General features: G+C 34.0%; 2 protein-coding genes across 3 annotated transcripts in view; one reads left to right on the forward strand and one right to left on the reverse strand.

Annotated features, from left to right (window-relative positions):
• Positions 1–3,172, forward strand: part of LOC121267370 (tobamovirus multiplication protein 1-like) — a 31,202-nt gene extending 28,030 nt beyond the window's left edge. Inside the window, exons 12-13 of the mRNA XM_041171242.1 lie at positions 1,409–1,566; positions 2,849–3,172. Of these exons, the coding sequence (XP_041027176.1) occupies positions 1,409–1,566; positions 2,849–2,872 (182 nt within the window). The 3' untranslated portion in view covers positions 2,873–3,172. The remainder of the gene's footprint in view (positions 1–1,408; positions 1,567–2,848) is intronic.
• Positions 3,173–6,985: 3,813 nt separating this feature from the next.
• Positions 6,986–10,883, reverse strand: LOC121267371 (transcription factor bHLH144-like). 2 transcript variants are annotated; one of them, XR_005940974.1, is made up of 5 exons: positions 10,732–10,883; positions 10,296–10,438; positions 9,692–9,863; positions 7,235–8,299; positions 6,986–7,175 (listed from the first exon to the last, which is right to left on the reverse strand). XR_005940974.1 is itself a non-coding variant. In XM_041171243.1 (4 exons), exon 4 carries the CDS (start codon positions 7,985–7,987, stop codon positions 7,289–7,291), a length of 699 nt encoding a protein of 232 aa, XP_041027177.1. In that variant the 5' UTR covers positions 7,988–8,299; positions 9,692–9,863; positions 10,296–10,438; positions 10,732–10,883; the 3' UTR covers positions 7,232–7,288. The 2 variants fall into 2 exon arrangements, 1 of the variants encoding a protein (XP_041027177.1); XM_041171243.1 differs by lacking the exon at positions 6,986–7,175 and having other exon boundaries at positions 7,232–8,299.
• Positions 10,884–24,175: the final 13,292 nt, after the last annotated feature.

A 24,175-nucleotide genomic window follows, 5' to 3' on the forward strand; every position in this document is an offset into this window, starting at 1 on the left:
CGTAATGGAAGTACATTTGACTAGAGCAGCGAATGATTGAGAAATGGATGCAATTTCTGATCTGTTTATTTTCCTGTATGATACAAGTATTAGCAGGGCTGAGACAGACAAGATGGTTTGGATTTATAGCGGAAATAAGAAGTTCACACTTCGCTCCATGTACAAGGTGTTGTCTGGTCAGAATGTGGTACACTCTTTTGCTTGGAAGTGTATATGGAGGAGTAAGGTGCCATCCAAGGTTGCTTTCTTTGGTTGGATTGCTTCCCTTGGGAAAATTCTGACCTTGGACAATCTTAGGACACGAGGATTAATTGTTATGGATTGATGCTACATAAAATTTAATTGTTATGGATTAAATGTGGCGAATCGGTGGATCATTTGTTACTTCATTGTGAGATGGAAAGGATGTTATGGTATGAGGTCTTTAATAGGATTGGAGTGGCATGGGTGATGCCTAGGAGGGTGGTGGATATTTTTGCCTGTTGGAGAAGTCTTGAGGGTAACTTCATTGTGGTGTATTTGTTTCGAGAGGAATGGCCGGTGCTATGAATATAAAGAACACTCAATGGACGAACTCAGATGTTTCTTTTTTAACACCTTATTTCTTTGGGCTTCAGCCATTGTATTCAATGGAACTACTGTTCATGATTTCCTTGTTTCTTTTCCAGTTCCTGATTTCCTTGTTTCTTTTTTTAGTTCCTGACTTGTAACTAGTTTTGCGCATTTGTATACTTCCTGTGTATTTGGGCTATGCCTATTTACTTGCCTCGATAAAATTTTCTTACTCGTAAGAAAAGAAGACCATGGCAGCTCTACATAAGACTAGACATTGGAACTTGGAAGTTTCATGACAGTTGAAGAAAATTTGGGTTACTTGCAGATTCAAAGAGCACCTCACACGATTGTTTTTTTTTTTTTTTTTTTCCTTTTTTTCTTTTTTGTGTAATTTATCACATCTTTGTATTATTTTAATTTAATTTTTTTTCCAGGACGTCGCACCATTGTTGTAATCACAAAATGCTTGCATCTCATGATTTGGAAGACAAAAAAAAAAAAAAAAAAAAATAGACGGCCCTTCTATAATTCTGTTTATGAAACGTGTTTGTGTTTTTTAATCTTATCCGATTACATGCCAGTTGTCACTCCAACACCACCCACCTTTAAATAAGTAGAGTGAAAGTTGCTTTTCCTTGATGTTTGATAACTTTTATTGAGGTTACCATTATGGCATGTCTGTTTACAATTGTCAGAGTTTATAGAAGTTATGTTAAAAAAATTTTTTTTTATAAGTAATGCTCGACAACATTTAAGCAGGGCATAGCATGAAATTTCTCCTGTTTATGAGGGATCAATCAGTACTACCTTAATGAAGATATAATGAACACTTATGAAGATCATGTTGTTGCAGGTTCATCAATACCCTCAGCCTTTATATTATGGACCATGAGAGAACTACCCACATCAGTCTCAGCTAAACCACGAGAAGCAAGTACGATAACTTTTGTCGCTGATAGTTCAGCTGTAGTGCAAAATCCTCAGCGCTGGACAGCTGCAACGCAGAATCAGGTTTGGACATCCTCTTTGCTGGTTCATCCATGAATGCATGAACCTAGGTTTTTATCTTGTTAATTTGGAATTCTCAACCCTGTCTATTTGATTTGGAGGTGCTTTTCAATTTTATCATTCAATGAAGGAAATGACACAACTCCTGAGTTTCCTCTCTCTCTCTCTCTCTCTCTGACAAAGCATTAAAATGTCAGAAACGAGGTTTTTTAGCAGTAATGTTTGCTGATCTAGAAAATTTACTTACTTACTAGTTGGATGGGTTTACTTCCAAGGGGTGGGTCCAAAGGGCCTTGCCGTGGTGAGGTTTCACATCATCAAAATAATTCTCTTGCTGGACACTTTATTAAAATAAACAGTTAAGGATCATTTTGGATTTCAAAATGATGAGATAGTAAATCAAATTTGCAGCAGTCACAAATACAAGTTTAATGATGATTTATTTAAGATTTCCAATTAGCTAGTTTTACCTGATGATGATGACTTGAATTGCGCAGAAAGTGATGGTGGAACTCAAAACAAGAGATAATATTTTCTGCTGGAGAGATATTGTAGATTGAACATATTGACTATTGAGTTAGAAGAGGGAACAATGGTGACATGAAATAGCATCTTGATCAGAGGAGTGGATTTCCTCCACCTTAGTGAGGATTAATAATAAGAGGCTTGACCTCGTTTTTTATAATTAAAAAAAAAAAAATCAGAGGAGTGGATTAGTGTAAAACAAAACAGACTCAAGAAAGCCAACCAACCATACTTCCTTTCAGGATTATAAGGTGAATTAAGGTCAAAAGGGGAGAGGATAAATGGGGCTTTTATGATAAAGTGGGGGCAAAAGAAGCAACCAAATAAAGAGTGATTGGCTTTTCTGACAGTAAGATAGGAATATTGGAGGAAACTTTTATGCGTTTCTTAATAATTTAAACAGGGATGAGAATTAAGAGATCGGACTATCTAGGACCTACTGATTATCTGATATTGACACGTCTAATGATGGAAGAATTTAGTATGACATGGAAGATTCTCTGAAAAGAGTTCTGAGATCAAGAAAATACTAGACAGTTGATGGAAGAATTTAGTATATGACATTTTTCTCATGGAAAAGAGTCATGTCCTTTTTTTTCTGTAGTAGATTTGTATTTCTTTTGTATCCTTATGCATCAGTCCTGTACGTATCTCGTATGCTTTGATGCCCTATTAGGAGCTCTCTTCCATGGATGACTTGGCTGTTCTCATTAACTTGAAATACGTTTTCACATCTTATCTTTAAACTTGGTCTGTGCAGACATCAAGAGGGAGTCCTATATAGTTGTCTTTCTGAATGCAAATAATGACTGCTCTTCTCCGGCCAGCTTTGGGAAGAAGGCTGGAATTTCTGAATGGAAACTGACTTGGCATTAAGATGGGATTAACATAGACTGCGGCGTTACATATTGGCAATCGGAGGACAATCCAAAGGTGGCTGCTTGCCAGTTTACCACGCTTTCGACATTCTTGGCATGTATGTATATGGTGACAGAATGCTAAGTGAGGGATGATTCTCTTTCTCCAGTTGTAGTAAATTTTGAAAGGCTGATTGTGGGCAGCAATTGCCTCTGCTTTTTTCCCCCATATATTTTGTCAAATGGCTCTTGATTTTACAAGCTGATTTGTGCTCGTTTGGTTTGATTTTACAAGTTGATTTGTTTTTGCAATCATTCTCATTTTATTTCATCTCATATAATCATTACAAATTTCTTAAATTTTCACACAAAATAAAATAAACAATTTAATTTTTTTCAAATTTCAAAATAAAAATAATATTAAAAATATAAATTCTAACAATATTTGAGATTCTTTTTAAAAGATTATTAACCCTTTATGTTATTATAATTTTTAAATCAGATCCATCCTGTCACATTTTTTTGTCCATCTCAGACCTTTTGCTGTTGGCCAACTACCACAAAGATTTATGACCAAATCTGCTAATCTTTAATCCTAAAAAAAAAAAAAATGTACTAAATCCAAAGACAGCATTAAAGAGCTGGCAATTCGCCTCCACCCAAAACTCAAACCATAATGATTTGCAGAGGTAAGAGACAAATGATACCTGCATTTCAATATGTTGCAATGAGTATGGCAATTCTTATTAATTCATGCTTTATGTTTTAAATAGACCAATGGTTTATCTGCAATCTCTTACGTCACAGTTTTTCAACGGTTGAAACTTGAAACTGTTATGATCAGCAAACCCACCAACACCTTGAAAAAAAAAAAACAAAACAAAACTAAAAAGAAAAGAACATGAGATTTATAAACTTTTTATCAATAGGGTGGGGATCATAATCCTGTAACTCTTCTGCCCTTTAATGATTTCATTTCGGGTAAAGTCCTTTTGATGATTTCAAAATTGAATCTTTGAGAAATTATTCGATGGAGGATGTTGGTGTTTGTTGACAAGGATAATAAAGCCACGATTGTCCAAGTGCATATAAAGTTTTACATCATCTAATATTTTGCCTATATGGGTTGTCTCTCCCTCAGTTTGAATTGGAAAATTGATAAGATTTCAATTCTTAATCCAATTATCTTCAAAATATTAATTTCAATTTAATTTTTTCACATTTTTTTATATTTTTTTTATTAAGACCGGATGTCCAGGGACGTCTTGACTAATCTTGAAAGTGAACAAACCCTTAGCAAAAAGCTTTCCGTAAGTAAATCTATAATTTAAAGAGAAAATTCTTAATCCGATGCTACATTTTTCCATTAGATATATGATGAGAGTTAACATCGAATTAATTCATCAAGGCCTTTAGGCTTAGAAATACCAGAGAACAAGTTATAGAATTTAACTTACCCAAAAAATAAAAAATAAAAAATTAATCTTCCATCATTTTTTTTGAAATTTTGGGAGCAGAAGCAACCAAGCATTAAGTTGGGTCCGCTGAAGGTGAAAACATTGATGGTATCGAAATATTGACACGACCATTTTCGCGTTCTTGTCCACCAACCAATTAAAAAAGAAAAAGGAAAAGGACAAGGAAAAAAAGAGCATACAAGATGCGTTCATAAAGTGAAGAAGACAGTGACAGAGATGTCATGCTCACATAAAGTGATTTAGCTGCTATTGGCGGGGCATCTTTCTTTAAAAAATAAAAATAAAAATAAAAAACAAGCAACTTGGATCCGGCACCAAAGTTGACAAATCGACCCTCAAAACAAGAGTGAAGATTACGCGCCACTAACACCATTAACTACTGGGTCTGCCCGCCCGGGGGGGGGGGGGGGGGGGGGGGGGGGGGGGGGGGGGAGGTGTTGCAGAATGCACTGCATGCTAAAGAATAACATCCTACACAACTGAGAGAAGGGTGTTCATCAGAACTCATTCTTAACATAAATAATGACTAAATAGATAGCTTGTAAGTATCAGGATCTATAATTTCAAAATTGAAATATTCATAATTTTTATTAGATTTAAATTATATTTAATAAATCATATTGGATAAGCTTACGAGTGATAAATTATGAATATTAATTAAAAATTTTAATTACGTTCAATAACTAGGTTAAATCTTATTTATTATTTATTGAACAAGTTAGAGCTTTTTTAGAATTTAAAGATCAACCATTAGAAATTTATTTTAATTTAAAACCATTACTGATTGAAGTCTTATATGCATTCTCAGTCATTGCTAATCTTACATTGAATGAACTACTAGATCATGTTTTTAAATTCAAACTCTCTCATTGAATAATCATGACCTTGGTCGAACTTGTCAGCATCCAATTCCAACATAGATACAACTTTACAAGTCATCTTCACGTTAACACTTTTTAATCAACTGTATTCTCAAATTCTAAGCCATGCATATTTCCACCTTCCACTAGGATTCATGCCCCAATAGAACTCTCTTACAATTCTACAAATCATCTTCACATTAAAACTCTTAAACCAACTCCTTATATATACACTTAGTCTCATGCACTTTACGAATATCTCATTCCACTTCAAGCCCCAGTATAGTTTCTGCTTACCCAAAATCATGCAAAGCACCTATAGTCCACTAACATCCCTCACGTTTTCTCTCTTATTCTAGTTCATGTGATCGATTTTATACGGGAAATATTATATTAACGCTGCGAGGTAAGTAGCATGATCATACATTTACATGTATGTACGGTAAACGACGTGTCTTTTATAAAAGTATTATGCATATACGCCCTTCATTGGAAGCTCATTTTTATATATCCAAGTCATGATAAAATTATGAAAATTTATAATTTTACATAAAGAATTATGCATCAAGATATTTTGTGAAAATCCATGATTTATGTGAAGATTCTGCATTAAAATATTTATGAAAATTTATGATTTTATGAAAGGAGTTGTGCATCGAAAGATTTATGAAAAATCATAATTTTATATGAGAAAACATGTATCACGACATTTTATGAAAGAATGTGATTTCATTTGAAATATATCATATGACAAGTATGCAAATATGATTATGATGAAATATGAATGATAAGATACGTAATGCACTATGTTATGATAAGAAGACGATACATCTTCCATATGTTATGGGCATATTGTATTGCCAGGTTGTATATGATGATAGTGCATCCACTGTGTCTTTCTTATGTATGGATTCAACATATGCTACGGTCGGATTCAGAATCTACTTAGATTCGCTAACCCTAATTCACAAGAGTCAACAGTAAGTATTGGCCAATGACAAGTGAAAGATAAGTTTATGTTCATGTTATTTACGTATGTATTTATAAGTATAAATATTTTTCAATAAACCTTGTTTATTATATTTACTATATGATGTGTTGCTTATTAAGTATTCAAATCATTTTTATATGTTTTTATGTTTTAGTCACCCCAAGTGATGCTTCTTATGAGAATGAAACTGTAAGATAGGACTTGGCCCAACGAGACAAGGCAAAGGCCCCAATTGTTTATGTCATGCTTGGTTTTATTATTTTTAGTTTAATAAATTATTTTGATAAGCATATGAGACTTTATTGATTTTAAATAAGTAATTCTGTAAAATCTCTTTTAAATTTTAAACATTTAATAAAGATTAACTTATTTATAGAATCTTTTATATCTGACGCTTTGTTAGAAGAAAAGTTTTGAAGTTTCAAATTTAGTAGTACACCGGTTCTTTCAAAATTTTAAATTTATTGGGGAGCGGGGTGTTACATAGGTACCCATTTAGATTTGACATAATCCAAGTTGAAGTTAACACCCGGTAAAGAATATAGATACTAAACAGATGCTGGAGACTGGTACACTGGAAACTTGGAAACCAAAAACAAAAAAAAAATTAAAAAAAAAAAAAGGAGAGAGAGAGAGAGAGAGAGGAATAAACACCAAATAAATAGATTTATCACACATTTATATCGTAGCTCCAAAGCCGATGGCAACATATAGATCGAAGTGGTGGCTGTCCCTCCAATTACTATAAAGCAGAGGTCATAGTAGAAACTAACAGTTCAAACACGCAAGTCACTGTTTGTGGAGCAGACTCCATTAATACAAGTATAAATTGGTTTTGTTACACAACAGTGAGTCTCTGACAATGGCAATTATTATTCCCCTAATGCCATCTTGTTGCAATCGAAAGAGAACAAGCGTGAGAGGATGCAGGTGGTGACCTAAATAATACATAAACTTAATTGAGAGAGAACAAGAATGAGAGGGTTCAGTCATCCTTACCACGGCTTTTAAACTTTAGACATCATTTGAATCCCCAACTCCAAGCTTCTGTACTTCAACCTTGAGAGACTTGAGGTACCTAACGGCTTCAGCTAGCACAGCAGCAGTATTCATTTGATTGCCACCAGGTACTATCCCTCTCAATGCCCTCACCATCTTCTTCATTTTCTGCCGTTTCCTTTCATTGTTGCAGCTGTCACTGCTGCTCGAGGACTTCTGAATAGAAGAAGAAAATCTACTCTTCTTTGGTTTTGAACAATAGCTGGAGAAAGAATCTGGGGACGAGCTTCTATGATCTCCACTAGTTCGGGCTGTGCTAACCTCTTCATCATCATATTCTTGTCCATCCTCTTCTAAACTCAACAATGCATCAATATCATCTGAATCCTCTTTCAGTGGCAATGATATTTCTCTTTCCATGCGATCAACTTCTTTCACTTCAATGCAGGTTGCACCGGTGCCAGGAGCACTACATTTGTTGGAAATCCAAGGATGGAACATAATCTGGCTCCGGTGATCTGTTTGATCAAAGATAATAAAATTCTTGGGGCAAACCTCAGAAGGTTGAAATTCGATACCATGAAAAGGTGTCGAGTACCTAGCACTCGAATTCAACAGTGCATCAAAAGCAGGTGCAACTGGAGTGTGCACATAACTGTTCCCCTCTTGATTTGGTAGAGCCGTTTCATGGAAAAATTGCTGGTCACCCTGCATCGATATTCCTATTTCCTACGTAATTAAAAGTCTGAAGAAATGTTGGAGTTCCCACTTCTACACTTGCAATTATACAAACCTCAATTGGATGAAGGTGCCTAAGGTGATGAGAATACTAACTAGTTGATTAAAGTGTCGACGTTCCCGGCAGTTTTTCCAAACAAACAGTTGCCATCATCAAATGTTTCGTCTCTGTCACTGCCTTCTTTAGTATGAATCCAATCAAAGGCAGTCAATCCAAATCCCAGTGTCCCAGAACTTGAAAATAGAAGACTACGTAACAGGTTTAAGCAACTGACGGAAATACTCAGCCTGTAATAAACATAATGATGATAATAATAACATTTATTATAATAACAGCACTATTGGTAAAGTAATAATTGTGTTCAAGACATACAATCAGAAGGGAGATGTCCCCAAAAAGTCCATGAAAAGAGAACTATAGATATCAAACACTTAGCAGGATTTCATAAGTTAAAACTGAGCAATGGTATAATAAAAGTAAAGTGCTAGATCCACAAAGCAATCTCACAAAGTAAACTCAAATTGACATAACTTGATGTAATATGTCAAATCTACTTTACAAAAAAAAAAAAAAAAAAAAATCTAACGTACCATATCAAACAATATCAGTTTGTGAGTTTTACTTTTGTTAGATCCCTCTGTGGATGAAGCAATTCCAAAATAAAATGATGCAACCTCAGATAAATGGACAGTCCCATGACCAAAGTTATTCTGGACTGCTTGAAGTCTCCATGGAGTTAAAGGTGCAAAGATTTCAAGATGAAAAACAAAATATTCACAATCTATTTCATTTGAAAGCAGATGGCATTTTGAAACTTTCACATGATCTTTCTTTTTTGGGCTGACAATTTCATTTGAGCTAAAGAGTATTCACATTACTGTTAATGGTATTCGCATTACTGTTAATGGTATTCGCAGACAAACAAATTCACATGCATGCTGGAAAATTCATGTGAAGTCACCTAATAATGTATCTCTTGGACCCCTGTATTAATTATTTCCTATTGGACCCCTTCATCAATTATTTACATCAACATCCACTCATCATCACACAATGATATGTCTACAATTTAATAGAGAAATTGATGCTTTCATTGCACAAAACTAGCCATGTGGTTATAACACAACACATCAGAAATGAAAAATCGTTAACATGCAGGATCCAATGAATGAGGTAGACTATACCTCTTGTACAACCCAGATCTCTCTCTTCCCACAAAATTAGCCATGTGTTATAACAAATGACAAATCAGAAATGAAAATCATTAGCATGCATGATCCAACAGAGGAGGCAGACTATACCTCTTGTACAACCCAGGTGCCCCCCCCCCCCTTCTCTCTCTCTCTCTCTCTCTCTCTCTCTCTCTCTCTCTCTCTCTCTCTCTCTCTCTCTCTCTCCCTCCAAATGCAGAAGCATTCTTGGAAACAAACATAAAGGCCCAAGATTGGGTGTGAAGGGGAGTATTGTAAGGTGGGGCATAGCTCCCTTGCCTCAACCTCATCATGTGGAACTAAACAAAGATTGAAACCACCGTAGCCATAAAAGCTTCCATCCATATATCATAAGGGCTTCAGAAGCATCACATAATGATCAAGCAATGTGGAAGGAAACAAGAAATAGAAAAAGAGTCAAAGATGTCAAGAAGTAATTTGCAGCAAGAAAATAGGAAGATAATTTACCTGGCAAGCTTGTATCAATTGGTAGTATGTGATGACCCTGACACTCATTTTAATCTGCCCAACTTCTTTCACTGCTCGATATCTTTTTATGGTAACTCCAATGTACATTCTCACTCCCACCAGTTTAAAATAAAAAAAGGAATACTAGATAAGAAATTCCTTCACAAAACACCTGCAATCAACCGACAGACAACAGATATCAAGGAAAACCCGCCTCAGATCATCAACAGAGAAGAAAAAGTGATGAGAAACAACCACATAATCAATGCTAACTTGTGAGTAAATTTTAAACAATAAAAAAAAAAAAAAAAATTCCTATGATAAATCTTACCAGACGGGAAATTTTAGGTATATCCAATCAGCGCGTACTAAACTTATAATTTTTCTAGAGGCAGGCCCTCATTTTTATGTGAAAAACAAAACGACTTTCAATACAATGATCAATCTTAAGATTCCAATTCTTTCCACACCTTATTTAGCCCTGAATAGAATCGTGTAAAATTAAACTTTCTTATTCATAATCTGATTCAAATAAAAGAAAACTGATTCAAAGAAATAAATTATGATCACCACAGCTGTGTGTGGGAGAGAGAGAGAGTCTCACCCGGACGAAATAAAGCTACAGTATTACACGAAAGAACACCACCAAGCGAACGCAGTTCATTTCGTAATTCGCTGAAGAGGAAGTCCAAGGCATCTTTATTTTTCTCCTTCCAGTTCTATAAGAAAAACAAACTCCAACTTCGACTGCAAGGGATCGTAGAGAAAACAATAGAACAACTAAAAGACTAATCGAAGCGAAATAAAAAAGCAAAGATATCTCTGTTTAATTTCTGAGAAAATCAAATAAAAAATAGTAGATCTTAGTAGACACGAAAAACGAAATCCTAGATCACAATAACATACGAAAGCCGTAGACTATGAAGATACGAAAAAGCAAATCCATTGATAAAATATATTAACAGCTCCCGAACCAAAAAACTACGAGAAGTTCTGAGAAGGGATTTTTCACGTAGACAAAAGCAGAGAGAGGTCCAAACCTAGGGTTTCTCCGAAGCTCTTCCCCCCGATATATGCTGAAGATCTATAGATTAAAGTCGGTGCAGAGCTGCAAAAGAGACAGTATGGGTTCGACAGAGAGACAGAGAGGTGTGGGTAGTGTTTGGATGTGTTGAATTATTTCCGCCTTCCGGGCTGGGGTTTTATTGGGCTGTGAGCGATAGGGTTCGGACGGGGAGGAATCGAACAGGACAACAGGAACCGTTGGATTAGAGTTTTGGGCTACGGAAATGGTTTGCGCCTAATGCGGATAACATAGTGGCCGTCGGATCGAGCACGCGTGAAAGTGGGCAGTGGGGCTCACGAGGTTTGAGGAATGGGGATATCATGAAGGAAAAATTCTCTCCCTATCTGTCATCTCACATTTTACACTCTATAAAAAATATAACATGTCTTATAAAAAAGAGCTGTGCTACAGATCAGCCATTGTTCACGGCTGATCCGTAGCACACCTTATGTTGGTATAGTTTTTTTTTTTTTTTTTATTTCCTCTTCCTGCTTCCGTATTGAACTTGCATCTCTTTGTAACCCTTCTTCACCATAACCCAAAGACGAACTCATCATCTCTACGACGCAGAATCACGTGATCCTGATACTTGTTTCTCTCTTCTGGGCATACAAAATTTCCCCACCTTTCTACTTGAATAATTAACGAGAATGGCTATCAAAGTGAAATAAAGCCTTGGAGTGAGAAAGGGAAGCAATATTGGAAGGGCTATTGCCAACGACAAAGAGATGCATTATAGGGGAGTAAGGAAGACCGTGGGGCCGCTACACCGCTGAAATCCGAGACCCCGACAAGAAGAGCCGGGTCTGGCTCGAAACCTTCGACATGGTCGCGGCAGCAGCGCGTGTCTTATATGACGCTGCGGCCAGAGAATTCCACGGTTCCAAGGCCAAGACCAACTTCCCATCGCCGAATGATTGCTCTCCCACCGACCGGAGCACCTAGCCAAAGCAGCACCGTTGAGTTGACGAGATTGGCGGTGGCAATGGTTTTTTGGGTCAAACTGTTGCGGCTCCGTTCCCGTTTCTTAATTAGCGGGCGTTTGTTGGGAGAGTGGTAGGGAGTAGTCAGACTCATTGTCGGTCGTTGACTGCAAGCCGAGAGCGAGAAAATAACTCTTATCTTGATCTTAATCTTGAACCTCTAGTGGACGAAATTTGCCATAAGTTCTGTAATAATCACAAGCAAGGTCCTTTTGTTTTTTCTTCTTAATTATCCTCCCTCCTCCAATGTAATTAAGGGATCGAGTTAATTAGGAACTCAATTATGGTTAACCTTTTCTTTGCAAGAGAACCATCAGAATTTCCAACTTGTTTCTCTTGACAACCCGCAAGGTATGGGTTCAATACGGAAAAATTCAAATGTTAGTTTCAATAGGAGGGAGGGAAAAATAAAAGTACAGTCACGTATGGTGTGCAATGGTTGATGCCATACAGGGGTTGCTATCAAGAATATTTCTATAAAAAATACCCTCACACCCAATGAAAAGTTAGAGGTATGGAGTGTGAGAATGAATAGTAATTGATGCATAGTAAATTTCATCTTAAAAATCGACTTTTCGAAGTTCGATTGAGATGGTTTCGATTCAATTAGTTAAAGTGATTTAGGTTATATTAAGTTAGTTTGTAAATAATAATATTTTATAAATCTTATTAAATAAGTTTGGATGTAAATAAGTTGAAGTATGTGTTTGAATATATGAAATAGATAAAGATGAATTGAACTTTTTATGAGAAGTTGAAAAGTAATGGGTCTCATCAATAATTAGTTTGTGATAAATTGAGATGATCTTAACATCCAAACATAACTTTAGAATTAGAAACTAGCAAAGATTCTATAAAAGTCAACTCACAAACTAATATGACTTAATGCGATACGTTAGATTGTAAAATTATTTTTATTGTAAAGTAAAGCTGTAACGCCCCCTTCCCGTAGGCTAGGAGTGCCACGTATTTTCTATAAAAATAATCCGGTAATAGATCCCATAATTTCATAATTGAAAAACTGAACTTTTATTATGCGGAAAAATGTCTAATAAAATTGTCTTCCAAAACATTAAATGAAATAAACTGAAATAAATTCATGTCATAAAAACATATTTTATTTTAGAAAGTCTGAACTAAAAATAAATGCTCCTTCTACTCCTGGCCTGCCTGCTCATAATCATCATCTTCACCTGGGTGGTTAAAAACATGAAAACAAACTAAAATGAATCGATGACTCAGTAAGAAATCTATCACAACGTAAACGTAATAAACATAAGATTTTCATAACAACTTTCATGCTGAGCTTAAAAATTCATGACTGTTCATACTGATGCTTATGCTATGTATGACTGTTTTAACTGAATTAACTGAATTAACTGACTGATCTGACTGATTTATCTTATTTAACTAATTTATCTGACTGGCCAACACATTTAACCCTGTGTGCAAGGTTGTGCACTGGCCCCACATCCCGCTACAGCAAGGGGAACCGCTGATAGTATTCTAGCATACTATGGTGGACCACGACTATGTTCATGGCTTGCACACCACCCTGAACTGAACTGAACTGCATCGGTACCATGCATCTGAATGGCCATCTTATTAACTGATCTGATATTATCTTACACTTGAATTTAAGATGGCTTACGTGTCTTATACACATGAGATGCATGACATACTACATACATAATCATAAATTCTGAATTTAAACATTATGCGGAAGGACATGGTCGTATGCTATGCTAGATGACATGCTTGCATATGACATGAGCGGTTCATAAATAGTGGCTATCAATGAACTGGTTTGGATAATACATACATATAAGCTAACTGTGATGATCCTAATTTATGATCAAATTTACTTATCTCGCTGCGTTTCTTCTTGAATAACACTTCGTAACTTGAGACCTATATACAAATAATAACTATCACTAAATTTGTTTGGACATAAATAAATACTAATATCTTACTTAATTAAATTCGGGATCTAAAAGATAGTCAAACAAATCTTTTATTCAACACTATAATCAATAAATCCTAGTATTTAAATTACTAAAAATACTCATTTATAAATTTAGTAGAAAACTCTAGCTATTTTAAAATACTTCATAAAACTTAAATTCTTAGACTAAGTTTCATTTCTTAACATAATAATTAAATCTTATAAGAAACCTAATAATTTCAAATATTGTTTAAATATTCTTAATATAATAATTTTATTAAAATCCTACTAAATTGACATAGGAAATATTAACTAAAATATTAGACTTAAAATTATACTTTAAAACATATTTCCAATTCTTTAAACATTTTCTTATAAAATAAGTCTATAACTAACATGTTTATTTAAGTAAAATTCATCTTTAAAAATATCGAGTCCAACATCAGAGTGCAGCTCATAAAACTACTAAACTTTAGTATAAAAATTATCACAAAGGTAGAGCCCACGTAATAACACAACTCAAGCCCATTTCACAAAAATTTTCGTCAACTTAAAACATGTGTTTAAAACTTTAAGGGCCGAAATGGGAATTGCACCTAAGCAAGGCTTCTAGAGATTTCATTGAAGGGCAGTTTTGTAAGTTCAATGAACACAAACGTGCAAAGCTTTAATGAAAAGCAAATATCTGCTAACGCAAAAATGAAAATTTTCGTTGAAGAAGAGAAGTATCAAGCGACAGGGAGAAACCAACTCACCGTGAGAGGAAAATTGATGCGACAGATCTGTGAATATCAACGACAGTGAAGCTGAAAATGGGCTCTGAATATTGTGGAGTTTAGAAAGAGAAAGGACTTAGTCTTGGTAATACTAACTGAAAATCAAAAGAATATAGAGAGAGAGGTTCTGCGATAAGAGAAACTCACCAAGAGAGGGCTGAGGGCGATAGCGGCACTGGGTGGCTGGGATGGAAGCTACGGTGATTGCTGGACAGAGAAGAAGCTTAAGCACAAGTGAGTTTCTTCGTATTTTCGTGTGTTTAAAACAGATACTATTTGTGGGATTTTAAAGACGATGGAGAGGATATATGATAGGATTTTTCTGATGAGAGTTAGTCTTCTACAGGGACTCGTATTTACACACTACGGGATGAGAATGAGAATGAGATTAGGGTTAGGGTTTCAAACTTGAAACAATAGGATGAAACTTACGGGTTGGTGGTTTGAAGTGTTTAAACAGAGGCTAACAACGAGATGAGGTTCGGTGGCTAGAGGGAAAAATTAAACTTTAAATTTCAAACCAAACTCTAGTAAATGTAATCTGATACACTTTAGAAATCCTTATTAAAACAAACTCTAACAAATTTTAAATATAACAAATATAATAGATATTATAAAAAATCAAGTAAATATAAATTCTGATAAAACTATAATTATAATAATAAAATTTTAAAATAAAAAGCTTACTAGGAAAATTACTATATACCCTAAAACCAAGACTGGTATGTTACAAAAGCTAACATATCATATTAAACCATGTCAGTTTGTGAGTTTAATTTTATGGAATCTCTTTGTGACTATAGTACTTCTTCTTTACAGTAAAAATAATTTTACGATTTTACGATCTAGTAAATTACATAAAACTACGTTAGTTTATAAGATTAAATTTATATAATTTATTAATTTTAAAAAAATTTGGAGTTGAAGTAACTCTAACTCCGACATACTTTTTAAAAAAAACTACATAATTATAACGACGTCATTCCACATCAAAAGGAACAACATCGTTTTGCTTAGAAGGGGGTCCAAAATGCAGGACCCCTACAAAAGTAACTAAACGACGTCGTTCTCCCTCACTTTTACACAACACTCACCTGCAACTCCCTTTGTCTCCACACTGTACTTCACCTCCCCCTTCGTCTGTTGTAAGTCACATTCTGGAGTTTAGTACAAATTGTAAGCCACTTGGCACTCACTCAGTTTTTTTTGTAGAATTTTAAAGTTCTAAAATCATTTAATTGTCATATTGTGGTTTGAAATTTGTGAAATGTGAACGATTTGTTGTTCATTCAATGATTTGTTGTTTGCATTTTAATGACTTTAGTTTTTAAGCTGTTAAATTTAAGAATTAAAGGATTTATATTTTGGAAAAATCAGGTCTTTCTATTCAAGACAACGTTCTCTCGAGTGTCGCTCGAGTGAATGTCACACAGATTGTTCAATTGAACCTTCGCTCAAGTGTGGCTCGAGTAAATGTTCATTTTTTTTGTTTTATTTATTTTTAAAATCACAAACATGACTAAACGCATATGTTTTTCATTTTCAATTTGTTTTTAATTTGTAGATAATTTTAATAACATGTTACATGACGGTTGTTTGTTAATTGTTTCAAATTATTTGTATAACAAATTATGGATGCTACACCATCCCGCCGCGATTCTCCATAAGAGGATAACTCAAATGCATGGACTGTCAAGACTTATGCAGGGGATTGTGACTATTTCATATTTGAATGAAATCTATGACATTATTAATATTTTGGTGCTAAATTTAAATTTATTGTGATTTGTAGTTATAAATTTAAATTTATCGTTTACACACATTATTAATAATTTTGTAAACACAAATCTAATATTTTTCCAGGGTATTATTATGGCATTAAAAATAATAAATTTATTTTTTAAATATATGCATTTTCCAACGTGATGATATCTATAACGGATAAATAAAAATAAAGATTATGGTTTTGTCCAAGATGTAATGGTAATATATTTTTTGTACTTTGTTTGATGATACCATTTTAATTCACATATAACGATAATATTTTTTGTCTTTTATCTAACGGTAACACATATTCTCATAGTTGCAACGATAAATTTTTTTTCTTTTGTCCAATGGTAACACATATTTTCCGAGTTGCAACAGTAATATTCTTTTGTTTTTTGTCCAAGGGTAACATATCTTTTCTACATAAATAATAATATTTTTGTCCTTTGTCTGATAGTAATATTTTTGAACTTTTCCCTAACTGCCATATTTTTTTAAACGGTTCACTTTTTGTGTATAAATAAGAGGACTTTTGATTCCATTCACATATTCAACAACCTAAATCTCTGAAGAGAAATATCATTCCGGCCTCATTTTCTACTGCTTCTTAAATGGCTCGCATGTTTTTTTACAAATTACTTCTTAACTTATCATCTAAAGATGAGTTAGAGGTTCTCAATAATGATGACAGATCAACATCGACTCATCATTGTAATTGCCAACGCTATAATTCGGCGTGATCATATTAAAGGGCACAAATAGCTATTTCATGACTATTTTATAAAAGTACCAGTATATCCATCAAATCTATTTTGAAGGAGATTTTGTATGAGTCATCCTCTGTTTCTTTCTAGTCAACATGAGATAGAGGCTTACGAGCCCACTTTATTCAAAGAAGAGATAATACTGGAAGACTCAATTTATCTTCCTTGCAAAAGATAACCGTTGCACTTAGAATGCTTACATATGGAGTAACTAATGATTTTATCAATGAATACAAACGGATTAGAGAAAGCACTGTAATAGAGAGTCGAATTGTTTTTTAACCACAATCGTAAATGTTTTTTCTAATGAATATTTACGGTCTCCAAATGCAATTGATATTGCTCTATTGCTCGCTGTTGGTGAACAACGTGGATTTCCATGGATGCTAGAGGAAGCATTGATTGCATGCATTAGAAGTGAAAAAATTATCCCGCTACCTGTAAAGGTATGTACTCTGGCCATTGTCGTGAACCAACTATTATACAAGAAACGGTTGCTTCATATGTCTTTAGATATGACATGTATTTTTTGGACTACCAGGTTCGCATAATGATATTAATGTGTTAGAAAGATCTTTTATTTTAATGTGTTAGAAAGATCTTTTATTTTCACTAAACTTGCTCAAAGGCATGCTCTTTCAGTACTAGCATGATGATAATCAGGATCCAAAGTTCGAGTACGATCAAGTTGATGATAATCTTCCTCAACTCTCATCAATCCTACAGTCGAGCTTATGGAGTCCATTTCGCGTCATTAAGAAATTAGAGACATTTCGACACATCATCAACTCTAACCAGACCTAATTGAGCATCAATGGGAATTATATTCCTAAAAGTAGATTATTTGCAATCCATTATAATTTCTGATGTTATTAGTAGTGACTAGATATTCTTGTTTGTTCAACTTCCATTCTCTAAAAAATGTTCTCTTGAAATAGAACATGCCAAGTTGTATTATGTTCATTATCTGTAATAGTTTAAGCGGTTGTTAATATGTTGTTTACCATCTTCTATTCATGCACAAAATCATTATCAAAAACTTGTCTTAAGGATAAATACTACCAAAGTTATAAAATTTGTTAACAATAACAGCTAACCAATGGTTGCAACTCATTGATTAATGTTAAAAAAATTATACAAATTGGAGAAGCATCAATAACAGATAAATTTCATGAAAAAAACTAAGTCACTGATTCTCAGCATTACATCTCGCCACAATCTCCTTTTGAGTTGTTGGAAATATGTCTGTTGTAGTCCAAGCAAGGTGGTCACATCGATTAGCTTGATTCGCTCCTCTCTCTCTCCAAGCGCTCACTCTCCGCTCTCTCCTCCGCTTGTAACCTAGCGAATTCAAGTCTCTCGAACTCCAATCTAAAGCTCTCGTCCTCTTGTCGTATTTTATATCCCTCTATTTCTCGATCATATTGCATCTTCTAGGCCTTGAGAGGGAAAAATTCTTTCTCATGAGTGCTTGACTCCTCGAGAAGAGTATACTTCATCTTGCTCAGTTGAACAATATCCTCTGTTGACCTGCCTTGGGCCTTACGTTTTGCTTTATCAGCCTTCCTTTCCATTGGCCTCTCCAATTCAACGACATCATTGTCTAGTACATTCTCTGCCTTGATATCATGCAATTATAGAGAGACATAAAATAATTACCAAACAGAACGGCCACAAAAACTTTAAAAAAATAAAAGCTACAAAAAGTTATTAGTGGTGGATGGTTATACCTTGTCTTACTCGGTCATGCCACTTTGATTCAACCCTTCAACTTGGACTAGTTTTGCACAAAATTTTTTGGTCGCCTTTTGAATGACCGACCACTAATGTATTAAGGACCTAACACTCCACTCAGTTGTAGTTTCTTTGAACTGATTGAAGTAAATCAAAATTTATCCCAAAGTTGGACGTATTTTTTGTTCGTTCCCTAGATGACATCTACATTGGTATTCAACCATGTCAAAACAAGTAACTTGTCTTCTTTTTGGGTGAAGTTTGCACCCTTTACTATTTTTTTACTACGAGATGCTCTATTTGGGGTGGGGGTGGAGAGTCGTCCAATATCAAAGGGGATTGTTGAGTTTGACTAACATAAGTGTGGTCAACGGGTGGGTCCTGGCTGAGGAGGGTCTTGAAATACATATGTCTATGGCCTTGAAAATCCATCTCTAACAAATTCTTGACACACAACAATTGGTAAACATGTTAGAAACTCAAGAACAATAAATTAGAGATTTTGGGAATAGGCTCGGGAAAGGAGTTGCAACATATAGGAAGTGCAGCACATCCTCAATGGCTACATCAATCGGTTGCCAGTAGTGATTGGCCGTCCAAGTTACCTTGCCCTAGAGTATGTCCCAACTTTCATTTGTCCCCATTCAACTTTGTATCATCACAGTCGAGGGGGATAGACAATGACAAGTACATATGTTCATGCTCTAGGGAACCCATTATAGAAGCATGCCAAAATCAAACACATAACCAACTGCAAGAAAGGATGTAGGTTTAAAGAAGATGAAATGATGTTTAATATAGATATCTCACATCAAAACTAGTGAAATAAGAAATTATCTAACGAATAAAACTGAATATCACAACCAAATCACAAAACTGAACAACATGCATGTAGATATCTCACAGCCAAGTTTTTCCAATTTGACAGCATGTATAATTTTGTTGAAGTTGGTAAGCATGCCTATAAAGATCTCACATCCATAGTTTTTGAACAACAACTCTAAATTGTTAAGTAAGATGCAATACCACGACATAGATATAAAACAACTGTGATATTTGAAAGAAGTAAATAATCTAATGAAAGTAAAACAAATCACAACAGGGAGCTTATAAAAATAATCAAGACTTTAGATTGATCTTTGAATAACAGAACAACAAAATGGCAAATTAATCCAACCATAAGAACTTAATAACAGAACTGAACCTCAAGAAGAAACCAATCTAACAAAGAAAACTGAACAACATGAGTAAATTAGAACAGAATACCAAGAAATACCAGAATTCCAATGCAAACAATACTGAGCAGCATGCCAAAATAAAATCAGAATAGCAAAAATAACAAGCTTTTAGGTATATGTCCATGAAAGGATGTTTAGTATAGATATATCACATCAAAGCATGTGAAATAAGAAACTAATCCAAGCTCCAAATAGAAATGAACATGCCTTCATGCTAAATGAATAATATACCATGTTAAAACATAATTGCAAACATGTTTAATACAAGATGTTAAAACAACATGGTTTTAAATAAACAAACAACATGCATGCTAAATGAATAAGAGCAGTATCATTTGCTTTCCTAAAGAATACCATAATTTAAATTTACAGCATTTAACCTCAAATATTAACCATAAAAATATTTTTTTTCTCATGGGGCTCATAATTGTTTTTTATTTACAGTATACGTAAAACAGGAGCTCAAGCTCGAATGGTTGCAAAACCTTCAACCATGGTTGTCTCTGTGAAAACTGTAACAAGTAAAAGGTGGCAAACCAGGTTAGGATTACCCTGCTATATAGATTGAGGCCCATTGACAGCACTTATGATTTTACACATCAAATAGTAATTAGAACCATAATCATAGCTTTACACTAAACATGCAACTCTAACGAGAGCCCTAAATCAACACCAAAAGCGGCAAAGGACAAAGGTACAACTAAACGCCAATGAGAGAAGCAATAAACAATAGAAATCAAGTAAATAAACAACACAAAACAAGTGTAGAAGAGATCACAACTGACATCTATAAATAACAAAATATCCCAGCTCAAAATATTGTCTACAAATCATATGAACATATTTTTCAATATTTAAATATCATAACAATAGATTCCTTAAATCACAAAGGCACAAAACAACTACCTTTCCATCGTAGAGTCAACGAATAAGTGGCTCAAATCACAACATAGATTTTCAATATCATTGGCTCAAATCCAACTCAAAGAACATACAATGACAGTGGGTAAAATCACAGATAATTTAGAATAACATAATCACCGAAATTTAATGAAACTATAATCAATTACAGAGGCACAACAATAGACTTCTATCCCTCATAGAATCAACACGACTGGAGGCTCAATTCACAGCATAGGTTTGAATGACAGTGGCTCAAATCCAATCCAACCAACATAGAATGACAATGGGTAAAATCATAGATAACTTAGAACAACAGAATCACCAAAATTGAATAAAATTACTTTCAATTATAGAGGCATAATAATAAACTTCCATCCCTCAGAATCAACACAAGTGATGGCTCAATTCACAGCATACATTTGAATCATAGTGGCTCAAATCCAATCCAAGCAACATAGAATGACAATAGCTAAAATCACATAATCACAAAGAACAATAAGAGCACAAAAATTACAGTTGCAACCAAAGCACAACAACAACTTCTAGAAAATCTCAAAGCCACATCTCATAATCACGGATGATTCACAAAGTATAAATCAAAGAAGCTCTCCAAATAGATTTGACCTACATTTTTTTCCAAATCTATAACACAATCTTAGTTGGTGAAACCCTAGAAAAGCTCACATACAGAGAGAAGCAAGATACCAAATCCAACAGTTAGTTTGAGGCTAGGGTTTTCGATTTTCATCTCAGAAAGATCCAATGAATACAAAATGCAAAGTAGGGATTTGAAACTTGGATTTATCTCATATGAAAGCCATAGCAGAAACTGAGAGAGCTTAAAGGTGTGTTTTCCATTTGAGCGAGAGAGAACGGCTGAGACTTACATATAGAAGCCGATTGAAGGGGCTACCGTCGATGGTAGAAAACAGTGTGAGAGAATGCCGATATGAACGACAACGCCAAGAGAGAGTTTCATGCGGGACTAACAGTAGGAAATAATAATAAAAATAAGTTGGGAATAAGCAATGGTTCCCCAAATACGGAGAACCACTGTACCAACCCAAAATGGGATCCCTAGTTGAGGGATCTGGATGGGAGGGGAAATCTCATTTTCTTCCAAATTTTTTCTCTAAGATTTAGAAAATAAGAGAGTTTAGGAAACCGGATGATGATGCTATTATAAACTCTCAAGTGGTCTAGGGGTTTGTGCATGCTTTTCACCCTCCACTGCTTAGACTCCAAATCCTGTAATTAACACTCAAGAATTGGAATTACACTAATTTTACAAAATCATTAATTCCTTGAATTTTATAAAATATACTAAATTTAAAGAGGGCCTCAAATAAAATAAAATAAAAAGAATCGGAGAAATAGAAGAAATTCAGGAATCAAGGACAACAATAACTCATTAATTAGGAAAATAACTGGAAAGGAAGAAACCTTTTGTATATTTCTCAATATAAGCCTGAAAATTCACGAGTGTATTCAGTAATCAAGCAAGCCCAAATAATAAATCCAAATCTATTGGGTATGGAGTGTTGTTTTTATTCTCTTTGGGTGGACTAGCATAGTCATTTAGCTGTGGCCCATAATGGGCTAGGAAGTTGGCCCATTGAACTATATAATCTCATTTTGTAAATGAGGGCTGAGGGTAATGGTCTCCCTACAAAGCACCCGCCCGCTCTTTCATGGTTATATATTTTGACATCAATAGAAAGAAATCAAGGAGGTTGCAAGTTCATCCATCAAGCAATGACGTAAAACTTATGTGTTTTTCTTCCACCATTCATTTACACATACATGCTATGAAAATAGAGCATGTTATTATAAGAAATTCTACATGTAAGACTTACGCCACACACTTCTACCTAATCAATATGTGATTTGTCATTTTTACTCTTATAATTAAACACACATATTTAAATATTAAGATATGTTAAGAATATAATAAAAATAATAAAATCTACATATTCCATCAGCTTAACTTTTTGAAACAAGTGGTGATTTCATATAGAATTAGAGTAGAGGTCCTAAGTTTGAATTATGACTCTACACTCTACTTATTTAATTAAATATTTCACATATTGGGCCTACTCATTGAGGAAGAAACTGACTCACAAGTGGGGGTGTTAAGAATATAATACAAATAATAAAATATACATATTTCTATCAGTTTAAACTTTTAAGACAAGTGATGATTTCACAAGATAGAAGGATAAAAATGAAAAATCACATATTGGTTAGCTAGAAATGTGTGGTATAAGACTTCTTTAAAGCATTTCTCTATTATTATTATGATTAATCTTTTAATAATGGAGAACAAACCAAGCATAAATGCAAGAAAGCTCTTCGTCTGAAAGTAACATTACCCCAAAAACGTCCATACCCCTTGACTATAGTAGAGATTGATGGAGGTAAACCTCTCTAACTCTGATTCTTTCTCTCCCTTTCTGACCTTTCTTCCTTCCAAGGTCTAAATACATAATTAATATCTATGATTTGCCTTAGTCAAACAGTTCTTCCCATTATATATAACTGCTTTAGTAAAACGTTAGTAACATCGTATAAGCAGGAATGACAAGTCAACATGTGGTCTCACTTGTATAAAAATAATAATAAAATCAGAATATTATAAAATAAAAAAAGTTTAAACCCTCCACCGAATAAAAATGAAAATATTATGATCTTGCCTAAAAGAAAAGATAGGTTAGCATAAAAGATGGAGAAAATCTAAATTAATTGGAATAAAATCAACCTTAAATGGTAATACTTGGTAAAAAAATAAAATAAACCAGTAAATATAAAATTTTTACTCAAAAAAATCTTTATCAAAATGTACAAATTGTTCAAACAACGCTGAAATTGGAATAGAACTGGAAAAATGACGATGTATTAATCTTAGTTTTCCTATTTTTTTAACTATTTTTTTTCTTTATTTTAAATTAATTCTTTTGTTATTATTTTCCATTAAGTTTTAGTTTTGTTTTTTCAATTTAGGGATTTTTATCATTTTTTAAGTTTCATTTTTTGGTTTCAAGTTTTTTATTTTTTATTTTATTTTATGTTCTTCTAAATCTTCTCAAATTTGTATTCTTTTATACTATTTTTAATTTTTAATACACGTGTCTTTCAAGGATGGCATATCAAATGACAGATGTGGACTATCATTTAGGCCTGGTTTGGATAGCAAATCCTCCCAACTCATCTCATCTCAATATTCAAACACTACAAACACAGATTTTTTCAATTTTAAATCTTTAATTTTTTTTATCTAATTATTACAATTTTCCCAAACTTCCAAACAA

The sequence above is a fragment of the Juglans microcarpa x Juglans regia genome, chromosome 5S, assembly GCF_004785595.1.
Source record: "Juglans microcarpa x Juglans regia isolate MS1-56 chromosome 5S, Jm3101_v1.0, whole genome shotgun sequence".
Classification (NCBI taxonomy): Eukaryota; Viridiplantae; Streptophyta; class Magnoliopsida; order Fagales; family Juglandaceae; genus Juglans; species Juglans microcarpa x Juglans regia.